Source organism: Cheilinus undulatus, linkage group 15 (genome assembly GCF_018320785.1).
Source record: "Cheilinus undulatus linkage group 15, ASM1832078v1, whole genome shotgun sequence".
NCBI lineage: Eukaryota > Metazoa > Chordata > Actinopteri > Labriformes > Labridae > Cheilinus > Cheilinus undulatus.
Genome location: NC_054879.1, coordinates 46,914,868 through 46,942,522, shown reverse-complemented (window position 1 = coordinate 46,942,522; position 27,655 = coordinate 46,914,868). Strand labels below are relative to the sequence as shown.

Sequence of the window (27,655 nt, the reverse complement as noted above, 5' to 3'; positions counted from 1 at the left end):
TATTAGCCTCATCCAACACAACAGAAACGACGTTATTAAACCAGGATATTAGCCTCATCCAACACAACAGAACTGACGTTATTAAACCAGGATATTAACCTCATCCAACACAACAGAAACGACGTTATTAAACCAGGATATTAGCCTCATCCAACACAACAGAAACGACGTTATTAAACCAGGATATTAGCCTCATCCAACACAACAGAAACGACGTTATTAAACCAGGATGTTGGTTAAGAACGACGTTCTCCCGTTATATCCCGTAAAAAACGACGTTATTTCCGTTATTAAACTTGTATTACCTCCGCCAAGGCGGTTTTGTGATCGGTAGGGTTTGTTTGTTAGCAACATAACTCGAAAGTTATGGACAGATTTTGATGACATTTTCAGGAAATTGCAGAAATGGCTTAAGAAAGAGCTGATCAGCTTTTGTGACTGATCCGGATCACCGTCTGGGTCCAGGACGTTTTTTAAGCAGGCATTTTCAAAGTGTGGGAGAATGAGCCTCCCTTAAGAAGAAATTATTCATTCAGTGGACCCCCACCCACAAAAAGGATTCAAATAAAATAATAATAATAATAATAAAATTAAACAGCAACATTTTTAAACATTTATGTCTAATCTTAAAACATTTTTAACATTAATTTATTTTGGATATTTTGGTTTGCAAATGTCCTTAAACATCTGCCTTTCCCTCTAATTCAGTTATAATGCTATGAAATATACGGTGGCCCTGAAGGCCAACAGGAAATAAATATTTCAAAAGCGCAAAATATATTTCACGACACACAAAAACATTTCACAATACACGAAAACATTTCACAATACACAAAAACATTTCACAAAACACAAAAACATTTCACAAAACACAAAAACATTTCACAATACACAAAAACATTTCACCGATCGCAAAATAAATTTCACAATACACAAAAACATTTCACCGATCGCAAAATACATTTCACAAAACACAAAAACATTTCACAAAACACAAAAACATTTCACCGATTGCAAAATACATTTCACAAAACACAAAAACATTTCACAAAACACAAAAACATTTCACAATACACAAAAACATTTCACCGATCGCAAAATACATTTCACAATACACAAAAACATTTCACCGATCGCAAAATACATTTCACAAAACACAAAAACATTTCACAATACACAAAAACATTTCACAATACACAAAAACATTTCACAATACACAAAAACATTTCACAATACACAAAAACATTTCACCGATCGCAAAATACATTTCACGAAACCTGGTGCTTGTTTGTGATTGGCTAAACCCAAGTCTGTCCGGCATCAGTCATTTATCATTTCCTGTTTACACTTCTTACCGCAATGGCTGAGCCAACGCGAAATTTGAAGTGTCTACCGGCATGGAAGAGGAACTTGAGTTGTTAGCGGAATACTTCAACAAGGGAAATACATATAGTGTGATTCTTGATATGCTCTCCTCGTATCATGACATACACATTTCAGTTGGAAGCCTAATATCGCGCTGAAAGTGTCGTGCCAAAAGAAGTACCCCCGGTAGGATTTGTATCCCCCTGCCGCCTTTGCCGAAGGAGCTGACTATCGACTATCAGGCGTAGATTTCGCCTCAGTGAATAAAAATGACAATAAAAGAATGTATAAAGCAGAAGATTAGTTTTGATCATCTGTTTTATTCATCATTATCGTGTTTTTGTCGGTAATATCTTTTAAAATAAGATCTTTTAAGTAAACGTTTTGATACTGCAGCTTGGTGCACACTCATTACGCCGAACCAAGAACGCATCTTTTTCCTCCTGCGTCCTGTCATTGTATTTTGGCGGCGTGTTGGTCATCAAATCTGGGTCCACGCTGCTGTACATGAGTAACAGACATATTTTCTTCATAACTTTTATCATCTTCTATTAGCGCTGTTTAGCGTCAAGCCGATGACATGCACTCACCACTTCCCACTTCCGCCTCGAGGTATTTCAAAATAAAGGTCCTGCATAGCCATTTCACTGAATATTAACTTGTCTATTGACCAGTCTGAACAAGATATATGTACAGAGAGATCAATTTCAGACCATTTATTTCAACACATCGTCCACTTTGACTGCATCCCACTCTAAACAAGTGTTTCACAGTGTAAAGAACTGTAAAAAACAAAGGAACATTTAAAGTGCGATCAAATATGTCATCTCTTCAGGGTGTATAAATGGTGCAAAGTGTATCCCCCCTCCAGAATGCTCAAATCATGAACTACCATCATAACATTCATTTTGTGTTCATTTCTGATCAAGCCTGATAATACTGGAGAGTTTGAACAGGTTAACTCACTTCTATTTCAAGTTACAGGGGGATACAAATTATTTCAGGGCCAAATCTAGGCCTGATGTATTTGTTATCCCCCCTCTAACTTCAAGAGTAATGCTTCAAACTTCTCCAAAGTCCCAAATGTCATCAGTTGTCATGAGAGCCGGCCAAGAAAAGTCTATTGAGGCAGGGGGCCCCACCTCTTCCTTGTGGATGGGGGTACAAATCCTGGCAAAGCTAAAATGAGACCTAAAATCATTTGTAATTTGCATTAAAGCAAAGACAAGGCAGTAGTACACCATGTATACATCCTGAAGAGATGACATATTTGATTGCAATTAAATGTTCCTTTGTTTTTTACAGTTCTTTACACTGTGAAACACTTGTTTAGAGTGGGATGCAGTCAAAGTGGACGATGTGTTGAAATAAATGGTCTGAAATTGATCTCTCTGTACATATATCTTGTTCAGACTGGTCAATAGACAAGTTAATATTCAGTGAAATGGCTATGCAGGACCTTTATTTTGAAATACCTCGAGGCGGAAGTGGGAAGTGGTGAGTGCATGTCATCGGCTTGACGCTAAACAGCGCTAATAGAAGATGATAAAAGTTATGAAGAAAATATGTCTGTTACTCATGTACAGCAGCGTGGACCCAGATTTGATGACCAACACGCCGCCAAAATACAATGACAGGACGCAGGAGGAAAAAGATGCGTTCTTGGTTCGGCGTAATGAGTGTGCACCAAGCTGCAGTATCAAAACGTTTACTTAAAAGATCTTATTTTAAAAGATATTACTGACAAAAACACGATAATGATGAATAAAACAGATGATCAAAACTAATCTTCTGCTTTATACATTCTTTTATTGTCATTTTTATTCACTGGAAATCTACGCCTGATAGTCGATAGTCAGCTCCTTCGGCAAAGGCGGCGGGGATACAAATCCTACCGGGGTACTTCTTTTGGCACGACACTTTCAGCGCGATTTTAGGCTTCCAACTGAAATGTGTATGTCATGATGAGAGCATATCAAGAATCACACTATATGTATTTCCCTTGTTGAAGTATTCCGCTAACAACTCAAGTTCCTCTTCCATGCCGGTAGACACTTCAAATTTCGCGTTGGCTCAGCCATTGCGGTAAGAAGTGTAAACAGGAAATGATAAATGACTGATGCCGGACAGACTTGGGTTTAGCCAATCACAAACAAGCACCATGGTCCTACCCTTTCCGGTTTCGTGAAATGTATTTTGCGATCGGTGAAATGTTTTTGTGTATTGTGAAATGTTTTTGTGTATTGTGAAATGTTTTTGTGTATTGTGAAATGTTTTTGTGTATTGTGAAATGTATTTTGCGATCGGTGAAATGTTTTTGTGTATTGTGAAATGTATTTGTGTATTGTGAAATGTATTTTGTGATCGGTGAAATGCTTTTGTGTATTGTGAAATGTTTTTGTGTATTGTGAAATGTATTTGTGTATTGTGAAATGTATTTTGTGATCGGTGAAATGCTTTTGTGTATTGTGAAATGTTTTTGTGTATTGTGAAATGTTTTTGTGTATTGTGAAATGTTTTTGTGTATTGTGAAATGTTTTTGTGTATTGTGAAATGTTTTTGTGTATTGTGAAATGTTTTTGTGTATTGTGAAATGTATTTTGCGATCGGTGAAATGTTTTTGTGTATTGTGAAATGTTTTTGTGTATTGTGAAATGTATTTTGCGATCGGTGAAATGTTTTTGTGTATTGTGAAATGTTTTTGTGTATTGTGAAATGTATTTTGCGATCGGTGAAATGTTTTTGTGTTTTGTGAAATGTATTTGTGTATTGTGAAATGTTTTTGTGTATTGTGAAATGTTTTTGTGTATTGTGAAATGTTTTTGTGTATTGTGAAATGTTTTTGTGTTTTGTGAAATGTATTTTGCGCTTTTGAAATATTTATTTCCTGTTGGCCTTCAGGGCCACCGTAGAAATACCTTTTTCCACTTTTATCCAATTTTTGCCCTTTTTCACCTTTTTGTCCATTTAAGCTACCTGTCATCATTAAATATCCCTTTTCCCTTTTTTTGCTCATTTTTTGCGATGTCCTTTTGCCACTTTTTCCCAATTTTTTCCAGTTTTATCCCATTTTTTGCCTTTTTTAGAACTATTTTTTAGCCACTTTTTGTCCATTTAAGCTAACTTTCATCATTAAATATCCTTCTTTTCCTTTTTTTTGGCTCATTTTTGCAACATCCTTTTGACACTTTTCCCCAATTTTTGCCACTTTTATCCCCATTTTTGCCTTTTTTTTTTTTTTTTACAATTTTTTTTGCCACTTTTTTTTTCCCATGCTACCCTTTGCCATTAGATACCACTTGTTCACTTTTTTCCCAAGTTTTGCCTCTTCTTTTTGCCATTTTTTCCCAGTGTTTGCCCTTTTCTACATTTTTTTTTGCCACTTTTTCCCCATTTAAGCTACCTTTTGCCATTACATGCCATTTCATCTTTTTTTGCCCATTTTTGCCACTTTTGACTACTTTTTGCCCATTTAAGTCACTTTTCACTCATTTTTTGTCACTATTCACCCATTTCTGCTACTTTCTGACCATTTTTCCACTTTTTCACCCCATTTTCCCCCTTTTCACCCTTTTTTGCTGCTTTTGGACCATTTTGCCACCTTTAACCTATTTTTATTGCGACTTCAAGCTGTTTTTGCCACTTTTTACCTCTTGGATTGTGGCTCTTGCAAAGTATTTTTCAACAATTTTGCTCTTTGGTTGAGGGTTGAGTAACACTGCTCTATAGCATAGTCCCTATACTAACTATAAGTCCATCCATTTTGCTCAATACACAGCAGAGGTTAGCAAAGCAAATCACCTTTTTCAGGTTTATGGTTCCATGCCTCCCCTGAAGCTCTGTGGCGCCCCCCACAGAAACCTCTGTAAAAGGATTCTTTACTATTGGGAGATAGGGCTAATGGCGGAGGTCTGCGGTCTCCGAGTGCTTTTCTAGTTGTCAATTTTATCCAGTTATTGCCCCTTTTTAAACCAGTTCTCGACACTTTTATCCTGCTTTTTGCTATTTACAGTCTGCCGCCCCCCTTTGCCATTTTTCCCACGTTTCGCCCAATGAGGTGCCTCTTTTTCTAATTTTTGCCCATTTTCCCAACTTTTTGCTGCTTTTTGCCAATTTTAGTCAACTAATTTTTTGTCTCTCCTCACCATTTTCTAATTTGCACACAATTTCTCACAATTAGACTTAAAGTTATGTTTTTGACTTTAACATCATATTTTGACCATTTATTCACAATTTTAATTTTTATGTCATATTTCGACGTTTTAAACACATGAAATGGAATTTTATCTAACATTTTGACATTTTCAACTCCTAACTTTGAATTTTAATCCCAAACATTAAAATCTTAAATTTTTAACCCATCTTTGGACCTTCTAACCCAATATTTTGAATTTTTTCTCATATTTTGACATTGAAAACTCTTGTTTTTGAATTTTATCTCATATTTTCTGCTTATAAACTCTTGATTTTGATTTTTTTCTCATATTATTACATTTTCAACCAAATATTTTAAATATATTTTTTAATCCCAAATATTGATCTTTGATTTAAAATTAAAAATGTTTTATCCCATCTTATGACCTTTAAAACTCATAATTTTGAATTTTAACTCATATTTTCTGCTTCTAAACTCTTGATTTAGAATTTTTTTCTCATATCATGACATTTTCAACAAAATATTCTAAATATCCATAAAAAAGGAGCCAGCGCCGTGGGCATGATGAGCATGGGGTAGAAGATGATGAGGAAGGGGCATATGGTTATCGTGTGCCAGAACGTCCGCTCCTCATTGTACACCAGGAAGACGCTGTACCAGGTGAGGGTGCCGTAGTAGAAGGAGGTGATGAAGGAGAGGAGGAAAACCACAGGACGACGTGGGGTCCCTGGCAAGCGCCATAAAATTGATCTTTTCTATTTAAAATTTTGAATTTTTTATCTCATATTTAGACCTTTTAAACTCATGGTTTTGGATTTTATCTCATATTTTGACTTATTTAAACTCGTGTTTTTTATTTTTTTTTTTTTTTTTTTTTTTTTTTTTAGTACTTTAACTGTTTAAGATCATGATTCTCACTTTTGACTTCTTTTTTTTTTTATCTCAACATCAGTTATCATCAATGTTACGTTTTTTCCCCATAATTTGTTAGCGGTGAAGATGAGGCTGACCGTTTATGGGAAATCTTGACCCGGTTAGGCCCTCATGTTAGACCCAAATTCCGGATTCGGCCCCTGCTGTGACTGAGTCTGACATCCCTGCCATAGGCACCGTCACTCTTCTTCAGAAACCAGTTCTAATGGAGATTTATGGGACATTTTCTTCATTTTCACTCCAGCAGCCAGGAGGAGGATGTCTCCTGATTTGCTCTGGATTGGTGTGGCAGAGGTTGGAGGGGCGGGGCTAGTGCTATTCTGGAAACCCTTTACGTTGCGCAGCTGCATCTGGGAAAAACACAGCGCCGTGATGCGTGGCCTCCCACAACATGTCAGCCGAACCCGGTGAGCTTTCTCCACACGCAGATATTTATCTACCAGGTAATTTCCCAACCTATTAAAAGGTAAGACGGTATTTGATCTGCAGCTCTGGTCTGAATGCATGCAGCTCTCTGCTGCTGCTGCTAACAAAAGAGCGGACATGGGTGGGATTTAAATGGGAGGGGATCAGCTGTGGGAAGAATGGGTAGCATTGTCGAATAATCAGCCTTCTTATTCATCATGCATTCGTCTGGATAATTTATGTAATATGTATTTTCCTCTTATTTCGCATGTAAAGCAGAAAGGTCGTTTTAATGTGTGGACTAGGCTCGCAGAGAATCCATCGGTGCGCCTTCATGCAGAGCAGAGACACCCCCCTTATAGAGCAGATCTTTCACGCTTTGTTTGCTATCCAGAGCTATTGCTTTCTCTCTGCTCAAACGCCTGATGCCATTGGATCAATCTTATTTGACGTTTGACAGATTTTTTGTCGAGCATCATTAAATTCAAGGCGTCTGTGCTGAATGTAGGCCACTCCACATGCAGGATTAGATTACTGTGATTGAATAAAGCAAACCTGTTTTTAAGTGCTTTCTTGCCTTGGTTTACGGTTGTGCTTTTCTCACTGTGTTTTCAGCTGGAAACCCTCCTAAATCCTTGCACACGATGGTTGGACGTCCGTCATCAACCCTGTAAAAAGTAGCTTACAAGAGTCAAAAGACTTTCCAAGACCAGGTGAGACTATGGCACATGTAGAGGAGTCTCAGACTGAAGGAGAGGGCAGCCCTCAGATGATCTCCTTAAGATCAGACATATCAGGAAACCATGTGGATGACGGAGAATCAGGACCCTCTATAAGGAGGAAGAGGAGGAAGAAGAAAGACCCACGTCCAGAGTCCATTATTGTGTACAGGTCTGAGATGGAGAGGACGTCTGGAGAGGAGCAGGGTGGTGAGGAGGGAGGAGAGAGGAGCACAGAGGAGGGGGCTAAATTCCTCTGCACACCTACAGGAGAAGGTGAGAAGCTGGTTATCAATTGTCCCTTTCTTATGTCATGAATCAATTATAACTTTAGAGATCATTTGATTTTTTTAGCTCCTTATTTATGAACAAGCTAATCTAAACAATTGCTAGTTGATGGATTAACAAAGATTTTAACTCAGTTAAGGTGACTGTAGTGAAATTTGTGGTACCTTTGTTATAACACAGGGGTGTCAAACTCAGGGCCCGGGGTCCAAATCCGGCCCATGTTGCAGTTACACCCGGCCCACCAGATCATATGATATTTTTATTAGAACTGGCCCACCAGTATGAGGTCTGCAGATTTCCTCCAGTATAAAAATGTAAACTTAACCTTGATGATTTATAACATCATTGTTGAGTCATAAAAATTAGAAAATGTAAACAGTAAAAATAATTTGATAAAAAGTCAGGTTTGTGGGAAATAAATTCTTGTTTTCTTTATATTTTCAATTTTGCATCTCACATTATGACTAAAAGTTATGGTTTTGACTTTCTATTTCATATTTGAACCTTAACATCTCATAACTCTGACTTTTTATCTCATATTTTTACCTTTCAGATTCATAATTTTGAATTTCAGATCTTATTTAGACCTTCTAAAGTCATGATTTTGACTTTTATCTCATGTTTTGACCTTTTTCAACTTTTAACTTTTATTTAAAATTTTTTAACCTTAAAATTCATGATTTTATATTTGATCTCAGTTTTTTGACCTTTTAAAATCATGATTTTGACTTTTATCTCATGTTTTGACCTTTTTCAACTCCTAACTTTAACTTTTATCTAAATTTTTTACCTTTAAAACTCATTTTTAATTTAATTTCATATTTTGACATTTACAAACTCATGATTTGACGTTTACCTCATATTTTGACTGTTAAAAATCATGATTTTGACTTTTAATCGAATTTTTGACTTTTAAAATTCATGGTTTAAGTAACTTATCTCATATTTTGCTTTTTAAAATCACAATTTTGACTTTTATCTCACATTTTGACCTTTTCAACTCCTAACTTTAAATTTTATCTCATTTTTTTTTACCTTAAAGCTTATGATTTTTAATTTTATTTCATATTTTGACATTTGAAATTCATGATTTCAATGTTGATCTCATACAGTATTTTGACTGTAAATTCATGATTTTGAATTTTATCTCAGTTTTTGACTTTTAGAATTAATGGTTTCAGTATTCTATCTCATATTTTGCCTTTTAAAAACATTATTTTGACTTTAAATGTCATGTTTTTACCTTTTAAACTTATAACTTTGACCTTTTATCTCAGATTTTGAGTTTTTGCTTATCATGTTCACCTTTAATCGCAAAATCATTTCTCATCATTGCCAAGTTTTTTACCCCCATAATTCATTTCTGTTGAAAACACGGTTGGCATTTTATGGTTAAATATGGATCCTGCTAGGCCCTCAGGTTAGACCCAGGTTCAGAATTCGGCCCCTGCTGTGATTGAGTTTGACACCCCTGATGTATAAGATGAAATAACATCACATAAAACCTCAGAAACCATGAACAACAAAGGGGTTTGATGTCAATCCTTGCAGGAAGACGAATAAAAGAGAGAAATATTTAATTTTCCCTAATGTGATAATGTTGTGTTGTATCTCTCGTGTTAGGTGGAGGCTGGAGCCTTCCTCCAGACAGCCGCTACGTCACACTGACAGGCACCATCACTCGAGGAAAGAAGAAAGGCCAGCTGGTGGACATCCACCTCACTTTGACAGAGAAGGAAATCCGGGATCTGGCCAAGTCAAAGGAACGTCTTGATGCTGAGTGCGAGGCAGGCGAAGGAGCTAAACGCACCTGTGGCTTAGGCTTTTGCCAGGGACCCCACGTCGTCCTGTGGAGCCTCTCCTGCGCCCCTGTGGTTTTCCTCCTCTCCTTCATCACCTCCTTCTACTACGGCACCCTCACCTGGTACAACGTCTTCCTGGTGTACAATGAGGAGCGGACGTTCTGGCACAAGATAACCATATGCCCCTTCCTCATCATCTTCTACCCCATGCTCATCATGCCCATGGCGCTGTCTCTGGCTCTGTACTCGGCCGTGGTGCAGGTGTCCTGGGCCGCCAGTGAGTGGTGGCAGGCTGTCAGAGACCTGGAGAAGGGATTCTGTGGCTGGGCCTGTGGGAAGCTGGGGCTGGAGGACTGCTCACCTTATAGCATAGTGGAGCTGCTTGACTCTGATACGGTCTCTGGCACTCTGCAGAGCAAAGCCCCGAGCGAACTTGCCCAGACATCCTCAGTGTGAAGATGGGGTAGTGTCGGCACTTGTTCACGAAGGCTCTTATTTAACGTGGTTTGACAAGCATGTGCCACAAAGTTTACGATGTACACAGGAAAGTATCTAAAAACTTCTCACTTTTCTGCAACGTATCAAACACTGCCAAGAGATGCTGGTCTTTTACTTTAAATCAGGGGTGTCAAACTCAATCACAGCAGGGGCCGAATTCTGGATTCAGGTCTAACCTGAGGGCCTAACAGGGTCACCTTTTCAACCATAAACTGTCAACCACATTTCACCAGTGATAAAATATGAAATAAAAAACAACCTTTGCACCGATGAAAAATTATTTTGAGGTTAAAAAAGATCATTTTAAAGGCTCATAATCTGAAAAAAGTAAAATTATTAGTTCAAAAAGGTCAAAACATGAAATTGAAATTGAAAAATTATGTTTTTTAAAGGCAAATATATTAGAAAGAAGTCAAAATTATGAACTTAAAAGGTCAAAACATGATATTAAATTGTATTGTTAAAATGTTAGTCTAAAAGGTCAAACTATTGGATTATGAAGTCAAAGTAAGGAGTTGAAAATATGAGATAAAATGCAAAATAATTATTTAAAAAGGTCAAAACATTTCTTAAATTTTTAAAAATACAAATCTAAAAGCTCAAAATTTTATAAAAGAAGACAAAATTATGAGTTGAAATGCTCAAAGTATGAAATAAAAAGTGAGAATTCTAAGTTTGAGTCCTAATTGTGAGATGCAAAATTGAAAATATGAAATTAAAACACAAATCAATTAATTTTACCACATTCCTGACTTTTATCTAAGTATTTTCACTCCTTAATTTTTTCAGATTTTATGACTTAAGGATATTTTAAATCTTTAAGGATAACATTTTTATACTTGAGGAAATCTGAATACTGATGGGCCAGTTATAACAGAAATATCATATGATCTCGTGGGCCGTATTTAACTGTTCCACAGGCCGTATTTGGCCCCCGGGCCTTGAGTTTGACACCCCTGGCTTAGATCCAGATGTCTTTGACTTATATTGTGCAGCATGGAAACGGAAACAGTGTAATTCCTTCTTTTTATATTTTATGTTTTATGGTTGTTGGACTCTCCCTCCTGCCGCTGAACTGCTCTCACATATTTTTTGATAAATGCAGGCCTCTGCGCTCCTTGTTAGAGAAACAAGCTGCGGACACTGATGCATACATGTGTGTGAAACCACATTATCTGTAAATAGTTGTAATTTATTGTATGTGATCACTGTGCTGTGCACTGGCATCAAAAACGGCACCAGTTTCTACAACAATGTTGTTTTGTTCATGAAGTCATCATAATCACTCACTGAAGTTTGTTCTGGACTGAGGCTAAGAAGTAAAGAAGTGACTGACTCCAGATGCATGTTCAGTTTGCTAAAATTTGACGTGTTGGCCCTTTAATATGATTCCATGTTATGCTTCTAATCTTGGTTGCTCAAAAAGGCTTGAATCTTTCAAAATAGAGATACAAAGCTGCATTTTAATTGAAATATAAAGTGGCCCTAAACAACCTACCACTGCAGATGTAGGTGTATACTATTATTATTATTAAAACAAGGATTAAGGGTATATTTGTTGGGGTTAAAACGCCAGATGCAAATTATTATGCATTTTATTATTAACAGCAGCTGTAGTGCTTTTCAGTTCACTCATAATGTGACCTTTTAATGGGTTATATACCCCTCTCAGACAAAAGTAGAACTACAATGGAGCTGGAACGTCCGTTCTGCTGTCTGTTCAGTGTATGCATGCATGTACAGAGACAGGAAGGAAGAGAGATCAATAGCTTATTGTGGCCTCAGGGCACTGGCAGCATAATCCAGCTGTGATTTGAAGCCATGCAGGACAGAGCTGACAAATCAGAGCTTTTCTTGGACATTTTAAAATCATGTTTACATGTTTATGGCACCATCATCCCACATGTTTGGTATGTTTACTCTCTTTATGCCTAGTTTTGTTTACATTTGTCATCTGCATACAGATAAATGAAGTTCTCCTTAACTTTCTGCCTGAGAATTCCTCTCACATACCCCACAGTCATGTTTTAAATGTTGATTTAATTTATTTTAAATATTGAACACAATTACACTACCTTGTGTTGTTGAAGCTAGGTGTTTTGTCTGGCACTTTGAAACTGCTGAAGATGATTGATCAGATGGTTGAATTATTGTTCATTTAATGTAAATGATGAGAATCGGCTGTGTGAAGTCTTATTTTCATACATGGATCAGTGGTTGTGACTGATTCTACATGTTGTGAAACTGCAAAGTAAAGAATTACACGAACGGAAATAAATTATGGCTTTACACTCCATTATGTGATCGTTTGAAAATGCTTATTTTCCAGAACAAACTATAATCTTTTGTTGGAGAAGAACATTTCACAGCCAGCAACTGATGTGTTTACAAAATCTCCCTGAAGCACTAGTCAGCATTTTCCCTCTACAGAGCACACAGCAGCGGCACGCTGAGGGATTGGTGCTATGAGATCCTATTATTGGCACCCTGGTGTTTTACTGGGCTGCTTATTGCCCCAAAAATGAAATACAGTGGACTAAAAAAAGGAAGAAATATCAACTCATGCCAGATCTTTCTAATGTCCACCTCTATAACACTGTTACACTCTACAGCAGGGGCCAGATTCTGAACCTGGGTCTAACCTAACAGGATCCATATTTAACCATAAAATGCCAACTGTATTTTCACCAGGAATGAATTATGGGGGTAAAAAACTTGGCACTGATGATAAACGATTTTGTGATTACATAAGTTAAAAACTCAAAATCTGAGATAAAAGGTCAAACTTATAAGTTTAAAAGTTAAAAACATGACATTTAAAGTCAAAATAATGTTTTTAAAAAGCAAAATATGAGAGAGGATATTGAAACCATGAAGTTTAAAAGTCAAAAACTTGGATAAAAGTCAAAATCATGATTTTTAAACTGTCAAAATATGAGGTAAACATCAAAATCATGAATTTCAAATGTCAAAATATGAAATAAAATTAAAAATCACAAGTTTTTAAGGTTAAAAAAAAAAAAACATTTGAAGTTAGGAGTTGAAAAAGGTCAAAATATGAAATTAAATTAAAAATGAGTTTTAAAGGTAAAAAATTTAGATAAAAGTTAAAGTTAGGAGTTGAAAAAGGTCAAAACGTGAGATAAAAGTCAAAATCATGATTTTAAGAGGTCAAAAAACTGAGATCAAATATAAAATCATGAATTTTAGGTTAAAAAAATTTAATAAAAGTTAAAGTTAAAAGTTGAAAAAGGTCAAAACATGAGATAAAAGTCAAAATCGTGACTTTAAAAGGTCTAAATAAGATCTGAAATGTAAAATTATGAATCTAAAAGGTAAAAAAAAATGAGATAAAAAGTCAAAGTTATGAGATGTTAAGGTTCAAATATGAAATAGAAAGTCAAAACCATAACTTTTAGTCATAATGTGAGATGGAAAAATTGAAAATGTAGAGAAAACAAGAATTTATTTCCCAGGTCCCAGGTTTCCTGACTTTATATCAAATTATTTCTACTGTTTACATTTTCTAATTTTTATGACTCAGCAAGGATGTTATAAATCATCAAGGTTAAGTTTACATTTTTATACTGGAGGAAATCTGCAGACCTCATACTGGTGGGCCAATTCTGATAAAAATATCTTATGATCTTGGGGGGCCGGGTGTAACTGCAACACGGGCCTGATTTGGACCCCGGGCCTTGAGTTTGACACCCCTGCTCTACAGTGTGATTATAAAACCCAGAAGTGCAGAGTTGTTTTCAAACCCACACAAACGAGCCAGGGCTATGGCTGCAAACACAGAGCAGTTACTCTAAATTCAGGAGGTAGGGTTGGTTTAAGAATGGAAAGGCTTTTATTTTCCTGTTTTTTTTCATGCGTCACAGCATGATTCACCTATTGCACATCTAAAGCGCTAGAGGGCGTTTGACCTACATCTGACTGTTGTATTTCATTCATAGCACTGACCCGTGCCTAACTCTGGAAAACCACCCTCAATAATATTACCGCTTAAGGAAGGTTTAATATGTGACTCTAATCAGCTCTATCGACATTTATTACGACCTTCTACAGAATCCATTAGTCGATTCTCGCCGTGAGTTACTGCGGAACTGTTATTACCGTAAAGAGGAACGTCCGTCCTTTCACTCCCGCGCGTAGTTTCTCTCCGGAGCAATAACACAATAGCACGCAGTGTCAGAAGGAGGGAAGAAGGAAGATGGCAGGTTCTAAAGTAAGAAACTTTATGCTATATGATGAATTAACTGAACAGCCCTTTTATTCAGCGTCTTTTGTATCATATTTAGTTAAACTGCATGCTTGATGACGTCATTATTATCACTGTGTCCGGGTTTTTCACTCCCAACGTTAAAGACATGTTTGGACATGTTGAGACTGAAGCGGACTATTCACGCCCATTCATAACTCTGAGAACAAACTGCAGCAGGTTTTACTCTGTTCACCCGTATTAAAACTTTGTGTTTGAGCAAAAATAACATGTAATGTTTTACTTTTACTCTGCCGAATGGAAAAATATCATTTATTTTTTTAGATGAAAAAAAGTCGGAAGGCGAATAAAGCAATGAAATAAGTCGATTTTCACTTTAACTGATTAATACATTAAATAAAAAATCCAGCGAAGCACAAAATTACAAAAAAAGGAACCAGAGAAAAATAATTTGCAGTGATCTTAATTGTTTCTTATCTTATGTTTTACCTTTTTATTGGTCTTTTAAATAAACTATGATCAATAATATTTGGCTTTTTTGACAAAAAATACAACTCTTTGATGTCAAATCGAAAACCGATTACTACAAAGTAAAGTCAAACAAAAATATGTAATGTCAAATAAGTGACTGCATATAAACTTAAAAACAAAAAGTAAGGCAATTTGTGTTTGGTACATTATTTCTTTGTTGTAACAATGCTTCTTGGTAATACATCATATACTGTTGGAAAGCCTGTTTATTACCCTTTTAAATGATGCCACATTTGTAAGGATCATGCATTTGTGGGATGAGCAGCAGAGCTGAGTATGTGGGTTGCGCCCATGAAAATGTGCCAACTATTTTCTGCCAATGCCAAACAGCTGATTCTGCCGTTGACTCTTGTTTGGTGTTTGGTGGATTGGATGATTGAAGTTTGAAGAAATAAGACATATTGACAATTTAACAGTTTATTCATTAAACAAACAGGAGCCTCAGTAGTGTGTGGAAGCACCATACACAGCCACGACAGCCCGGCACTTCCTCCTTTCTTCAACCTGGAGGCCATCCCATCCTCTCCACTCCCAAATTCTGGAGGTAGTCTCTGATAAACCCCGCTCTGTGGGGGTGAGCGTTGTCATCTTGGAGGATAGAGTTCTTGCTGACAGGGTGAGAAAACAGTATTCTTGGGGTGTTGTCTTCTTGGCCCACTTCACGGCCTGTCTCTGACATTCCTGGTTAGATGGAACTTGGCCTTCAGTTTGGAGATGGTACTAGGGTTCACTCCAAACAATGCCGCAACTTGGTTTTGCAGAACATCAGCTTGAAGTTGCCCAACCGACGGGCCCTATCCAGATCAGTCAAATGTGGCATGCTGATCCTTGAAGCAGATGTCTACTGACCACTGTAGCAGGGCCCATGCTCACAGGTGGGGGTACCAGAAGCTCAAAACAAGAGTCAAAAACAACAGCAAAATAAGCCGTTTGGCATTGGCAGAGAAGATTTGGCACAATTTTCATGGGCACAACCCACATACTCAGCTCTGCTGCTCATCCCACAAATGCATGATCCTTACAAATGTGGCATCATTTAAAAGGGTAATAAACAGGCTTTCCAAAAGTTCAAAGATTAATTACCAAGAAGCATTGTTACAACAAAGAAATAATGTACCAAACACAAATTGCCTTACTTTTTGTTTTAAGTTTATATTCACCCCCTTTTGAGTGAATGACCTAATTCAACAGAGTTCCAGTCTCATAATTGGTGAAATGGGACCTGAGGTCAGTGAATGTGTCTCAAGTGATTTACGTATAAGACACCTTAGTCTAGAAGGTCCAGTCAGTGGTTAATCAGTATTCCTGCCTACCATTACATCATGAAGATTAAAGAACACTCCAAGCAACTCAGAGAAAAGTTTATTGAGAAGTATGAATCAGGGGATGGATACAAAAAGAATTCCAAGGCTCCGAACATCCCCTGGAGATCAGCCAAATCCATCATGAAGAAATGAAGGAATATGTCACATGTGTAAATCTGCCTAGATCAGACCGTCCTCACAAACTGAGTGGGCGTGCAAGAAGGAGACTAGTGAGAGAGGACACCAAGACACCTATGACTACTCTGTGACACCACAACACACCATCCCCACTGTGAAGCATGGTAGTGGCAGCATCATGCTGTGGGGATGCTTCTCAGCAGCCGGCCCTGGAAGGCTTGTAAAGATAGAGGTTAAATGAATGCAGCAAAATAGAGGAAGGGGGACAGTCTTATTCAATCTGCAGCGAACTACGACTTGAGAGATTTATTTTCCAACAAGACAATGAGCTGAAGCATACAGAGAAAGTTACACAGAAATGGTTTAAAGACAACAAGGGGAATGTTCTGGAGTGACTGAGTCAAATCCCAGACCTCAGTCCAGTAGAGAATTTGTGGCTGGACTCAAAAAGGGCAGTTCATGCCCGATCCCCTTGCAACCTGACTGTTGGGCACTTTTGCACAGACTTTCTAGAAATCTGTTTTCATTTTGACATTAAAGAGTTTTCTGTACTTTTTTCTGAAAAGCCAACTTATATTGACCAAGATTGATTAATAAAGCCAATCAAAGGGTTCAACATCCAAGGGAATAAATACTTTTTATGGCACTGTATAAAACTATGCTGTCATCTTTGCTGATATTCACAGCATGAGAGCCGTCAGGTGCATGAATAAAACTTTTTAAAAATGTAATTCACTTGTTATCATTCTAAGTAAACTTGCTCTGGTTGAATACCTGACATGTCCTTGTTGTTTTCTGTAGTCCGCTTTGGTGCTGTGCATGGATGTTGGATTCTCCATGTCCAACTCTGCCCCGGGTGAAGAGTCTCACTTTGATCTCGCCAAAAAAGTCATCCAGAAGTTTGTCCAGCGCCAGGTCCAGATATGCACATCTCTCTTCCAAAACATTGAGATCTACTTTATGGCTGACGTCTTCTTACATGCATTAAAAATTTCATTGACAGGTTTTTGCTGAAACAAAGGATGAACTGGCTTTAGTTCTGTTTGGCACAGACTCCACAAACAACCCCCTGGATCAGGATGACCAGTACCAGAACATAACAGTGCATCGCCAACTTAAGATTCCTGATTTTGAGCTACTGGAGGAAATAGAAAATCAGATCCATCCAGAGAATTCCCAGGCTGACTGTATCCTTTTTTAATGACATGTCAGGGTTGTACTTAGAAAAGCAGAGCTGCATTTTATAAGCACTGGTTTCAGTGTCTGTACAAGATTGTCTAATTCATCATAATTGTACAGACATCATTGTACAGACATGCAATTCATTTGTGACTCTGGCATGTGGTGACATACAGGTACATCTCAAAAAATTAGAATATCATGAAAAAGTTCAATATTTTTTGTCACTCTTCTGAAAGTGAAACTCATATATTATATGGACTCATTACATATAGAGTGAAATACTTCAGGCCTTTATTTCTTGAACTGTTGATGATTACAGCTTACAGACAGGAAAACCCAAAATTCAGTGTCTCAAAAAATTTGAATATTGTGATTAAGTTTGATATTGTAAAGTCATGGTGTCACACCTTAATCAGCTAATGAACTTCAAACACCTGCAAAGGTTTCCTGAGCCTTTAAATGGTCTCTCAGTCTGGGTCAGTAGGATACACAATCAAGGGGAGGACTGCAGACTTGACAGAAGTCCAGAAGACAGTCATTGACATTGAGGGTACGCCACAAAAGGTCATTGCTAAAGAAGCTGCTTGTTCACAGAGTGCTGTATCCAAGCAGATTCATAGAAAGTTGAGTGGAAGGAAAAAGTGTGGTAGGAAAAGGTGCACCAGCATGAGGGAGAACTGCAGCTTCACAAGGAGTGGACTGAGGCTGGAGTCAGCACATCAAGAGCCACTATGGACAGACCAATCCTAGACATGGACTACACATGTGGCATTCCCAGTGTCAAGCCACTCCTGAACCAGAGACTATGTCAGAAGAATCTTACCTGGGCTGTGGAGAAAAAGAACTGGACTGTTGAGGTCTCAGTGGTCCAAAGTCCTCTTTTCAGATGAAAGTACATTTTGCATGCCATTTGGAAATCAAGGTCCCAGAGTCTGGAGGAAGAGTGGAGAGGCTCAGAATCCACGTTGCTTGAAGTCCAGTGTGAAGTTTCCACAGTCAGTGATGGTTTGGGCTGCCATGGCATCTGCTGGTGTTGGTCCACTGTGTTTTCTGAAGTCCACAGTCAACGCAGCCATCTACCAGGACATTTTAGAGACCTTCATGCTTCCTTCTGCTGACAAGCTTTATGGAGATGCTGATTTCATTTTCCAGCAGGACTTGGCACCTGCCCAGACTGCCAAAGGAACCAAAAGCTGCTTCAATGACCATGGTGTTACTGTGCTTGGTTCTGACCTGAACCCCATAGAGAATCTATGGAAGATGAGAGACACCAGACCCAACAATGCAGCAACCTGGGCTTCCATTACACCTGAGCAGTGCCACAGGCTGATTGCCTCCATGCCACGCCACATTGATGCAGTAATTCATGCAAAAGGAGGCCCAACTGAGTATTTCAGGCATAGAAATGAGCATACTTTTCAGAAGCCTGACATTTCTGTTTAAAATATCCTTTTTTTATTGATCTTATGTAATATTATAATTTTTTGAGACACTGAATTTTGGGTTTTCCTATCTGTAAGCCATAATCATCAACATTTCAAGAAATAAAGGCTTGAAATACTTAACTTTATGTGTAACAAGTGTGTATTATATATGGGTTTCACTTTCAGAAATGAGTGACAAAAAAATATTGAACTTTTTCATGATATTCTAATTTTTTTGAGATGTACCTGTATACTGTATTTTTACATGGAGCTCTTCATCTCAGATAAAGTCAATGGTTCAGTGAGGTTATGTTAGTTATTCATATGCCAGCTCCTGTCTGCAGACAGCCACAGACTGAGCTCAGGATGGTGTGAGACTAGCTATCAGTACCTTAACTCATGTTCATCAGGGCTGGATGCTCTAGTCGTCAGCATGGATCTCCTCCAGAGAGAAACAAAGTAAGACAGAACTTTATATTTTAAACAGAACTCTGATGAATTACAGAAAAAGCAAACTTTGTTCATACTTTTGAATGTTTGTTTTTCCCTTAACCTGTCTCTGTTTTTTTTTTTTAATTCAGGGACAAAAAGTGTGATCGTCTCATCATTGCACTTCTCACTGACCTCAACTCTCAGGCCAGCTCAGATAACCTGGACGTTATTATTGAAAACCTGAAACAAGCTGGCATCACCCTGCAGTTTTTGTAAGTATTTTATTTATTTGACATGTACACACAGTAACACTGATGCTGTGATATTTACTCATTTTGACTTTTTTATTTTTCTGTTTATTTTTTTGAAATCTTAATATCATTTATCATTACTGTTTAATTTCCCCTATGATTTTATTACCTGTGAAAACATGGTGGACAGTTTTTGGTTTAATCTTGACCCCGTTAGGCCCTCAGGTTAGACCTAAATTCAGATTTTGGCCCCTGCTGTGATTGAGTTGGACACTCCTGCTTTAATGTATTTTGTGGATTGTGAATCATTGTTGTTTTTGTCTCTTGGACGCTGAACTCCTGTCCGCACTTTACCCCCTTGGGTACTAATAAAGAACCTTGAACCTTGGACCTAATTTACTCAAACCTATACCTCTTTTTAATCTCTATCAGTCTGCCATTCCCTGCGGAGGATGATGAAGAAGGTGGAGGAGATGCAGACAGAAGAGGCCCCGGTCATCCAGGCGCAGGCAAAGGTCTGACCAGCCAACAGAAGGACGGTCTGGACATGATAAAACACATCATGCTAACCCTGGATGAGGAGGATGGCTTGGAGGAAATTTACACCTTCAGGTTGCATGACTCTTCTATAAACATGTCTCACGTTTTTCTCTCTGGATATTTCTTTTTTCCTTAATATTCTTGATGACTTCTGCTCTTCCTGCTCTGTTCTTGCCGTAGGAATGCGATTGAACAGCTGTGTATGTTCAAGCGAATCGAGCGGAGACCCATGGCCTGGCCCTGTCAGCTGACCATCGGCAACAGCCTGTCCATCCGGATTGTCGGATACAAAGCAGTAAGTTTACCATGAAGTGCACATGATGATTGTTAAATGCATTCTACTAAAGTCAAGGTATTTTATGTCCAGCAAACCATCAGCTTTAAGCTCAAGGTTTCCTTTTCCAGGTGACGGAAGAGAAACTCAAGAAAATGTGGATAACAGTGGACGCTCAAAGCAACCAGAAAGACGATGTGAAGAGAGAGACCGTCTACTGCCTAGATGACGACAATGAGACGGAGGTGCAGAAGGACGACACCATCCAAGGTTAGATGGTCTGAAATCACTCTGTGTTATGCTGCGATATTAAATAAGAGACAAAAAAGCAACCCAATCCTTTTGTGTTTGCAGGTTTTCGTTATGGAAGTGACATTGTTCCCTTCTCCAAAGTGGATCAGGATCAGATGAAATACAAGCACGATGGAAAGTGCTTTTCTGTTCTCGGTTTCACCAAACAGACCCTGGTATTGTCCTGTAATATGGCATAAATGATGTAAAGCACAGACAAACAAAACAATGCTAAAAACTGCTGTCTCTGCAGGTGCATCGTCATCAGTTCATGGGGACTCAAGTCATTAAGATATTTCCTGGAAAGGATGATGAGGTAAAAGAGAAATAATCTCTACATCAGTGGTTTTCAAAGTGTGAGGCGGGCCTCCCCTAGGGGGCGCCACAGAACTTCAGGGGAGGTGTGGAACCAGAAACCAGGGGAAAAAAAAAGTGATTTGCTTTGCTAACTTCTGCTGTGCATGGAGCTAAATGAATAAACTTATAGTAACTTTAAGGCAGTGATACTCAACGTGAGGCTCTTTGATGTCTTTATTTTAAACATTATTCCCCCAGAAAACCTTAAAAAAAGGGAAGCTTTTGTGCCCCTTTATACCATTTTTTGACACTTTTCATCCATTTAAGCATCCTTTTGTCACTAAATACCACTTTTTCCTACTTTTTGCCCATTTTGCCACTCTTGACTGCTTTTTACCCATTTTTTTACTCGATGGTTTTTGCCTTGTTTTTGCCACCTGTAACTTTTTTTTGTCACTTCTCACCCATCTTTTTGACTTTTTATCCCTATTTTTTGCCCATTTTCACTATTTTTTTTGCTGCTTTTTGACCATTTTTGCCATCTTTAACTTAATTTTATTGCTACTTTAAGCTGTTTTTGCCACTTTTCACCACTTAGATTGTGGCTCTTGCTGAGGTATTTTTCAACAGTTTGGCTCTTTGGTTGATTAACGCTGCTTTAAGGATTATCAGAGCAGAATAATCAGGTAGTATTGGAAATAAATTCATTACTAACACCAAATAACTGATTACCTGGTAAAGACAGATGTTTAAGAACATTTGCAGAGCAAAATATCAAAGATATAAAAATATTTAAAATTAGACATAAATTTCGAAAATATAGTTAAGGTTTTTTTCAATCTGAATCTTTATGTAGGTGGGGGTCCACTAAATGAATAATTTTCTCTTAGGGGAGGCTCACTCTCACACACTTTGAAAACCACTGGTCTACATCGCTAGTGACTCGGCTCTGTCACAGACTAATTTTAGCGTCTGTTTTGTCTGAACAGCATGCAGCAGTCGCCCTGTCCGCATTAATCCGAGCCCTGGATGAACTGGAGATGGTGGCCATCGTACGCTACGCCTATGACCGGCGCAGCAACCCTCAAGTTGGAGCAGCCTTCCCATGCATCAAGAAGGACCACGAGGTGAGATCACAAAGACTAATTCTTAGGTTTCTTCTCTGAATCTGTGACAAATAGAACAGAGATGACTGTCTCTAACCTCCACAGTGTCTGATGTACGTCCAGCTGCCTTTCATGGAAGACCTCAGACAGTTTACATTCCCGTCTCTTGAGAACAAAAAGCTCACTCCCTCAGGTACTGCAAACTAACTGCAGATTTTAGACTTAAGTAGTGTTCTCTATGTGCTTGAAAAGGAAGCCTTCTCTAGTTTTTCGCCGGGTTCCTTGCATGTTGCTAACACTCTAAGATGAACTGAAATACTGACTGGTTCTGCAGCTTTGCAGTGCTGTACATGGATCATATTGGTACAAAAAATAGACGCATGCATGGATTTAGATTATCCTTAAGTGCTTTGTGTTACATCTAGACACCCAGCTGTCAGCAGTGGACTCTCTCATCGACTCCATGATGTTGGTGGAGGAGAAAGATGGAGAAAAAAAGGACTTGTTCAAGGTCCACAACATTCCCAACCCTGCTTTCCAGAGGCACTTTCAGGTATTGCATTCCAGCTTATGTTTGACAATGAAAGCTTTCTGGTTATTTAGGTACCCTAAGGGTAAGCCTTACACCCAATGACTTTTCTTCCGATTTCAAAGTCGCAGACAAAATTCCAAAGTCGGAGTAAAATCACGAGAGTCTTGCTAAAGTCACAGCTCGCTCCTATTGTCTCAGTCGTTAGGTTTAAGGTGGTCATAAGACTAGCTTTAAGGCGTTCTTTCTTTTGTTTTCGTGTTACGAGAATATAAAACGTGTTTGACGTTGTCGTAAGTCTTTAGTCTCGCCGTTTGAAATTGTGTTTTTCAGTGACGCGACCATCGTCCACGACCAGTGAGAACCAGTGTTGTGCATAAGCACATAAATTCACTTCATTCTTCCAGTGTTAATTTTGGCAGCCATTTTTAATTTTAGTCTTACTCTTTAGATGAAATGTCTTTAAGCCTTACCCTTTAATTGCAAAAGGCAGCTTAAATGGGCGAGAAGTGGCAAAAAATTGCAAAAAGCAGGATAAAAGTGTCAAAAATGGGAAAAAAGACAAAAAGAAGTGGCAAAAATTGGCTTAAAGCAGCAAACACTGGGAGGAAAGTGGCAAACATGGCAGAAAGCTGAAATGAGGGAAAAGTGGCAAAAAAAGGTGCCAAAAATTGCAAACAGCTAGATAAAAGTGTCAAAAATAGGCTAAAAGCAGTAAAAATGGAATTAAAGTAGTAAAAAAATTGCAAATAGAGCAATGGAAATATGCAGACAAAAATAGAGGTTGACAATTAAAGCCTACTGTGTAAGTGTGGGAAACAAACTGATTAATGTTACTTGCAATGGATAATTTCTGATGTAAAAATTTCCTCTTTTTAAGGTTATCTGGGGGAATAATAATTCAAATTAAGACATAAAAGAGCCACAAATCATCACAAACAAGCCAGGCATTGAGAATCACTGGCGTAGATCATTCTAGAGCCGTTGAATGTCCGCTCAGAACAAGAGATTGAAAATGTTTCTGCTCAGAGCTGCAGTCAGATCTCTGCTCCTCCGTGTTTGTCAGTTCAATCCAGGCTGACATGACAGGACAGGAATGGTAAACCGCCACTGGGATTTTCAAAGTAAAAGCTCGATCAGTTTGTTTCTGTGGTGAAATGGCTCTCGTTTTTATCCAGTGCTTTTATCCTGAAGGGTTTCTGGGATAGTTCCTCAGTTGTTGCAGTAACATGCAAAGCTGCTTCGGTGTTTAACTTTTCTTTTGTTTCTACTCAATGTAAATGATTTAAAAACATCAGATTATAAGAGATATTAACTCAAATGTGATCTCCATCTCCTTTTCATCTTGTTTTCTGCTCAAAAATTGTGAATTTCCACCAGATGCATGATGGGAAATAATCTCAAAAGGAATCGTATTCTAGTCTTGTAGTTAGTCTCAGTCTTAGACTGAAAACAAATTGCCTTTAGATGTGAGAGGGTCTCAGATGCCAGTCTTTTAAGAGTCTTTTAAGAGTTTTTGCAAAGTCCTCTGGTGTGAGGTTGGCATTAAATTTAGGTAGCTGCAGAACTCTTGATATAGATGTGGGTGCTATCTATTCTTTCAGCTCTTTTAACAGTAGAATGGCAAGAGATCTCTATATGTCCAGTGGGTAAAATTGACCCATTATTCAAATATATTGATTCCATGTTGAAGGTTTATCTGACTTATGATGAGGCAGCGTAGCAGGAGAGAGAAGGTGTTTCAATGGCATCATCTGTTGTTATCTACTGGGGTGAAAATCGGTGCTTTCCTATTGGTAAACTTTACCCGATGGCATTTCTAGTGTTAAATGTCTGAATAGATCTACAACAGCTGGAGCCTGTTCTAATCCTCTCACTTCCTCACCCGTTTTCTATCAGTGTCTGCACCATCGGGCCGTTTGCCCCGGGACCCCTCTTCCCCCTTTGGATCCGTGGCTGAAGGCTGCGCTGGAGCGGCCTGATGTCATCAGTGAGCGCTGCCAGGCTCCACTGGAGGAGGTGAAGAAGAAGTTTCCTCTCACAGAGGTGGAGAAGAAGAAGAAGCTGAAGACGAGTGCTCAGATTTTTGGCAAAGAGTACGTTTGAGTTAAGAGGGCTCTTAGTTATATAGGGCTAATGCTGATATTTACACTGGTTCTGTTTATTCTGAACATTTTTTGTCTCAGTACTTTTAAGCGCCTGTCTGTGTGTACAGTCCCTACAGAGTATGAAAGGAAAGGTTTTAAAGACGATTTAAAGACTAACTGACCTAATGTTATTTACAGTTCTGAGGAGCCAGATGCCAAGAAAGCCAAAGAGGACGAAGAGGAGGAGTACAACCTGGCTGACATTGCCGAAGGCTCTGTAACTTCGGTGAGAATCAGGGGAGCGGGATGGTGAAATAATCCTCGAGATATTGTCTGATAAACACTGCTTATTTTATACGAAGTACCAAACTGTTTTTAATCATGCTTATGTGAAAATTTCCCAAACCATGCACCAGGTGGGAAGTGTGGATCCAGCTCGAGATTTCCGCACTCTGATAAAGCAGAAGAGTCTTCCGTTTGGAGAGGGTGAGGTCCTCTATTTTACATTTTGTTTTTTCCGGTGAGCTGGTTCAGTAAACACTTTTCTTTCCTGTCCGGAGGTATTCTAAACCCTCATGACTCATGTTCAGCCCTTGTAATTGTGTTTATCTCTTTGTTTGGTTGTGATGACCCCTGCGTCCTTCCCAGCCTGTCAGCAGCTGACTCACAGGATAGAGCAGTTGCTTAGCAACAAGAACACACACTACTACATGAAAAGCATCACCTGTATCCAAGCTTTTCGGGAGCAGTCAGTTAAGGTAAATAAACATTCTCTATCTTGAATTCCAGGAGTGCATGTTGCAGTGTTTCAGGAGTCTCTGTGAAATAATTTAGTGGTGTCAGAACTTTAAGTTTTGGCTTCACCGCAGAGATTATGAGTCAACTTGAGATTACGACAAGTCTGTTTCATTTCTCGCGACTTGAGCACCTGCCAGCTTTTATGCAAGTGTCTGTTTATGTGGATGTAAGCTTTCAGAGGATGGATTCTGAATGTTTTTATATCTTTCAGCTGGAGAATGCAGATCTGTACAACAGCTACCTTCAATCCCTGAAAAGAAGCATCCCAAACAGAGGGCTGGAGGTCTTCTGGGACCTGCTTGTTCAAGGTGCGATAAGCCTCTTTACTCAGAGCTGCAGGAATTCTCGCAAATCATTCCTCCCCGGAGAGGAGATGAAGTTTGCACATAATTTCACAAGTTCAGAATATGTAAACAATATAAAAAAATATGCTGCTTGGAGCCTGAAGCCCAATCCCATGAAAGGAGCTCAGTGCAGACTAAACTCTTGCTGTTTGATTGGCAGATGCTGTAACTCTGATCAGCAAGGATGAGGTTGAAGGAAGCTTGGTGTCCAGAAACGAGGCTAATCAGGTAACTTCATGAAAGCACTCCCTTTTAAAGTATTTGAAAAATAAGTTTTTGGAGCTTAAGATATCATGGGAGTGATCGTTTTCTCCTTTGTGTTCAGTTTCTGGTGTCTGAGGAGAAGAAAGAGGAGGCGGTTGCACCCCCTGCTGAAGATACAGGAGACCTCGATGACTTGGTGAGCTCTCCTTTGAATCTTTTCAGGGTTTAAATATTATTTCTCTTGTCAAAGCCATTTCCTGTAGGACTTACTCCACTGCTAGTGTTTGCTAAAGTGCATAGCCTCCAGGGATGCACCACACTCCCGTGTCAAATGTCTTATAATTCTCTTCCTCTGCAGCTGGACATGATGTAAGATGGGAGGCAATGGGAGCGTCTGCAGTGGACATGCAGAGAAATGTGAAGAATGTGATCATCCAGCCAGGCCCAGCCAAACCAAATCAGCCTTCCATTGTTGTGGCTCCCACACAGAGACCTCTGATACTTTCTGACTAACAGAGGGAAGTTCAACAAAACTACACAAGTATCTTTGGAAAAAAGGGTATCATAAAACATGAATGTAAGGGGCTTTATTTGTGTGATACTTTAAATGTCAAGTAACTTTATTTTTTGTCTTGATACAAGAATTCCTTTTTTGATCTGATGACTGACGTGCACTAGAAACCCTTCCTGTCTTTTTAAGAATACGATGCTTCAATGTCCAAAATCAATAAAACTAAACTGTTGATGCAAAAGCTGGACTTGGACTGTTCTTCCTGATAACTGCAGAAAAGCTAAGCTGTGATTTAACTAGACCAGGGGTGTCAGACTCAGTCACAGCAGGGGCCGAATTCTGAATTTGGGTCTAACCTGAGTGTCTAATTGGGTCAAAATTTTCCATAAGCTGTCAACCTCATCTTCCTGAAAAATGAATTATAGGGAAAAAAACCTAAGGTTGATGATAAATGATATTGAGATTTGAAAAAAAAAGTAAAAAGATAGATTCAAGATTTTTAACAGTTAAAGAATTAACCAAAATTCCCAAATCATGAGTAAAAAAAGGGTCAAAATATGAGATAATAGTCACAATTTTAAGCTTAAAATGTCCAAATATTTGATAAAATTATATAATCAATAGTTCGAAACAGTGATACTCATCGTGTGGCTCTTTTATGTCTGAATTTATATATTATTTCCCCAGAAAACCTTAAAAAAGGGAAACTTCTGCCCCTTTTCACCATTTTTGCCAATTTTCATCCATTAAAGCTACCTTTTGCATTAAATAACACCTTTTCCATTCTTTTTTCCCATTTTTGCCCATTTAAGCTACCTTTTGCCATTTAATGCCTTTTTTGCCAATTATGGACACTTTTTTGCAACTTCTACCCATTTTTGTCCACTTTTGTCCCATATTTGCCCTTTTTCTCCCCATTTTTGCCCATTTAAGATACCTTTAGTCATTAAACACCACTATTTTCCTAGATTTTGCCCATTTTAGCTACGTTTGCCACTTTTATCCCATTTTTGCCCCTTTT

General features: G+C 38.3%; 2 protein-coding genes across 6 annotated transcripts; both read left to right on the top strand.

The window, feature by feature from the left end:
- The first annotated feature begins 6,760 nt into the window (after nucleotides 1-6,760).
- Nucleotides 6,761-10,394, top strand: tmem169b (transmembrane protein 169b). 5 transcript variants are annotated; one of them, XM_041807410.1, is made up of 3 exons: nucleotides 6,761-6,861; nucleotides 7,475-7,854; nucleotides 9,490-10,394. In XM_041807410.1, the coding sequence occupies exons 2-3, from the start codon at nucleotides 7,581-7,583 to the stop codon at nucleotides 10,122-10,124; spliced, it is 909 nt and encodes a 302-aa protein (XP_041663344.1). In that variant the 5' UTR covers nucleotides 6,761-6,861; nucleotides 7,475-7,580; the 3' UTR covers nucleotides 10,125-10,394. The 5 variants fall into 5 exon arrangements, with proteins under 5 accessions (XP_041663344.1, XP_041663343.1, XP_041663342.1 ...); XM_041807409.1 differs by having other exon boundaries at nucleotides 6,780-6,920; XM_041807408.1 differs by having other exon boundaries at nucleotides 6,781-6,897.
- Nucleotides 10,395-14,304: 3,910 nt separating this feature from the next.
- xrcc5 (X-ray repair complementing defective repair in Chinese hamster cells 5) lies at nucleotides 14,305-27,403 on the top strand. Its single transcript, XM_041807804.1, has 21 exons — nucleotides 14,305-14,397; nucleotides 17,166-17,279; nucleotides 17,368-17,551; nucleotides 19,381-19,429; nucleotides 19,552-19,674; nucleotides 20,086-20,265; nucleotides 20,374-20,488; nucleotides 20,599-20,737; nucleotides 20,822-20,934; nucleotides 21,012-21,074; nucleotides 22,045-22,182; nucleotides 22,267-22,354; nucleotides 22,587-22,714; nucleotides 24,590-24,786; nucleotides 24,976-25,063; nucleotides 25,194-25,263; nucleotides 25,426-25,535; nucleotides 25,787-25,883; nucleotides 26,080-26,147; nucleotides 26,245-26,319; nucleotides 26,482-27,403. Exons 1-21 carry the CDS (start codon nucleotides 14,383-14,385, stop codon nucleotides 26,494-26,496), a joined length of 2,169 nt encoding a protein of 722 aa, XP_041663738.1. The 5' UTR covers nucleotides 14,305-14,382; the 3' UTR covers nucleotides 26,497-27,403.
- Nucleotides 27,404-27,655: the final 252 nt, after the last annotated feature.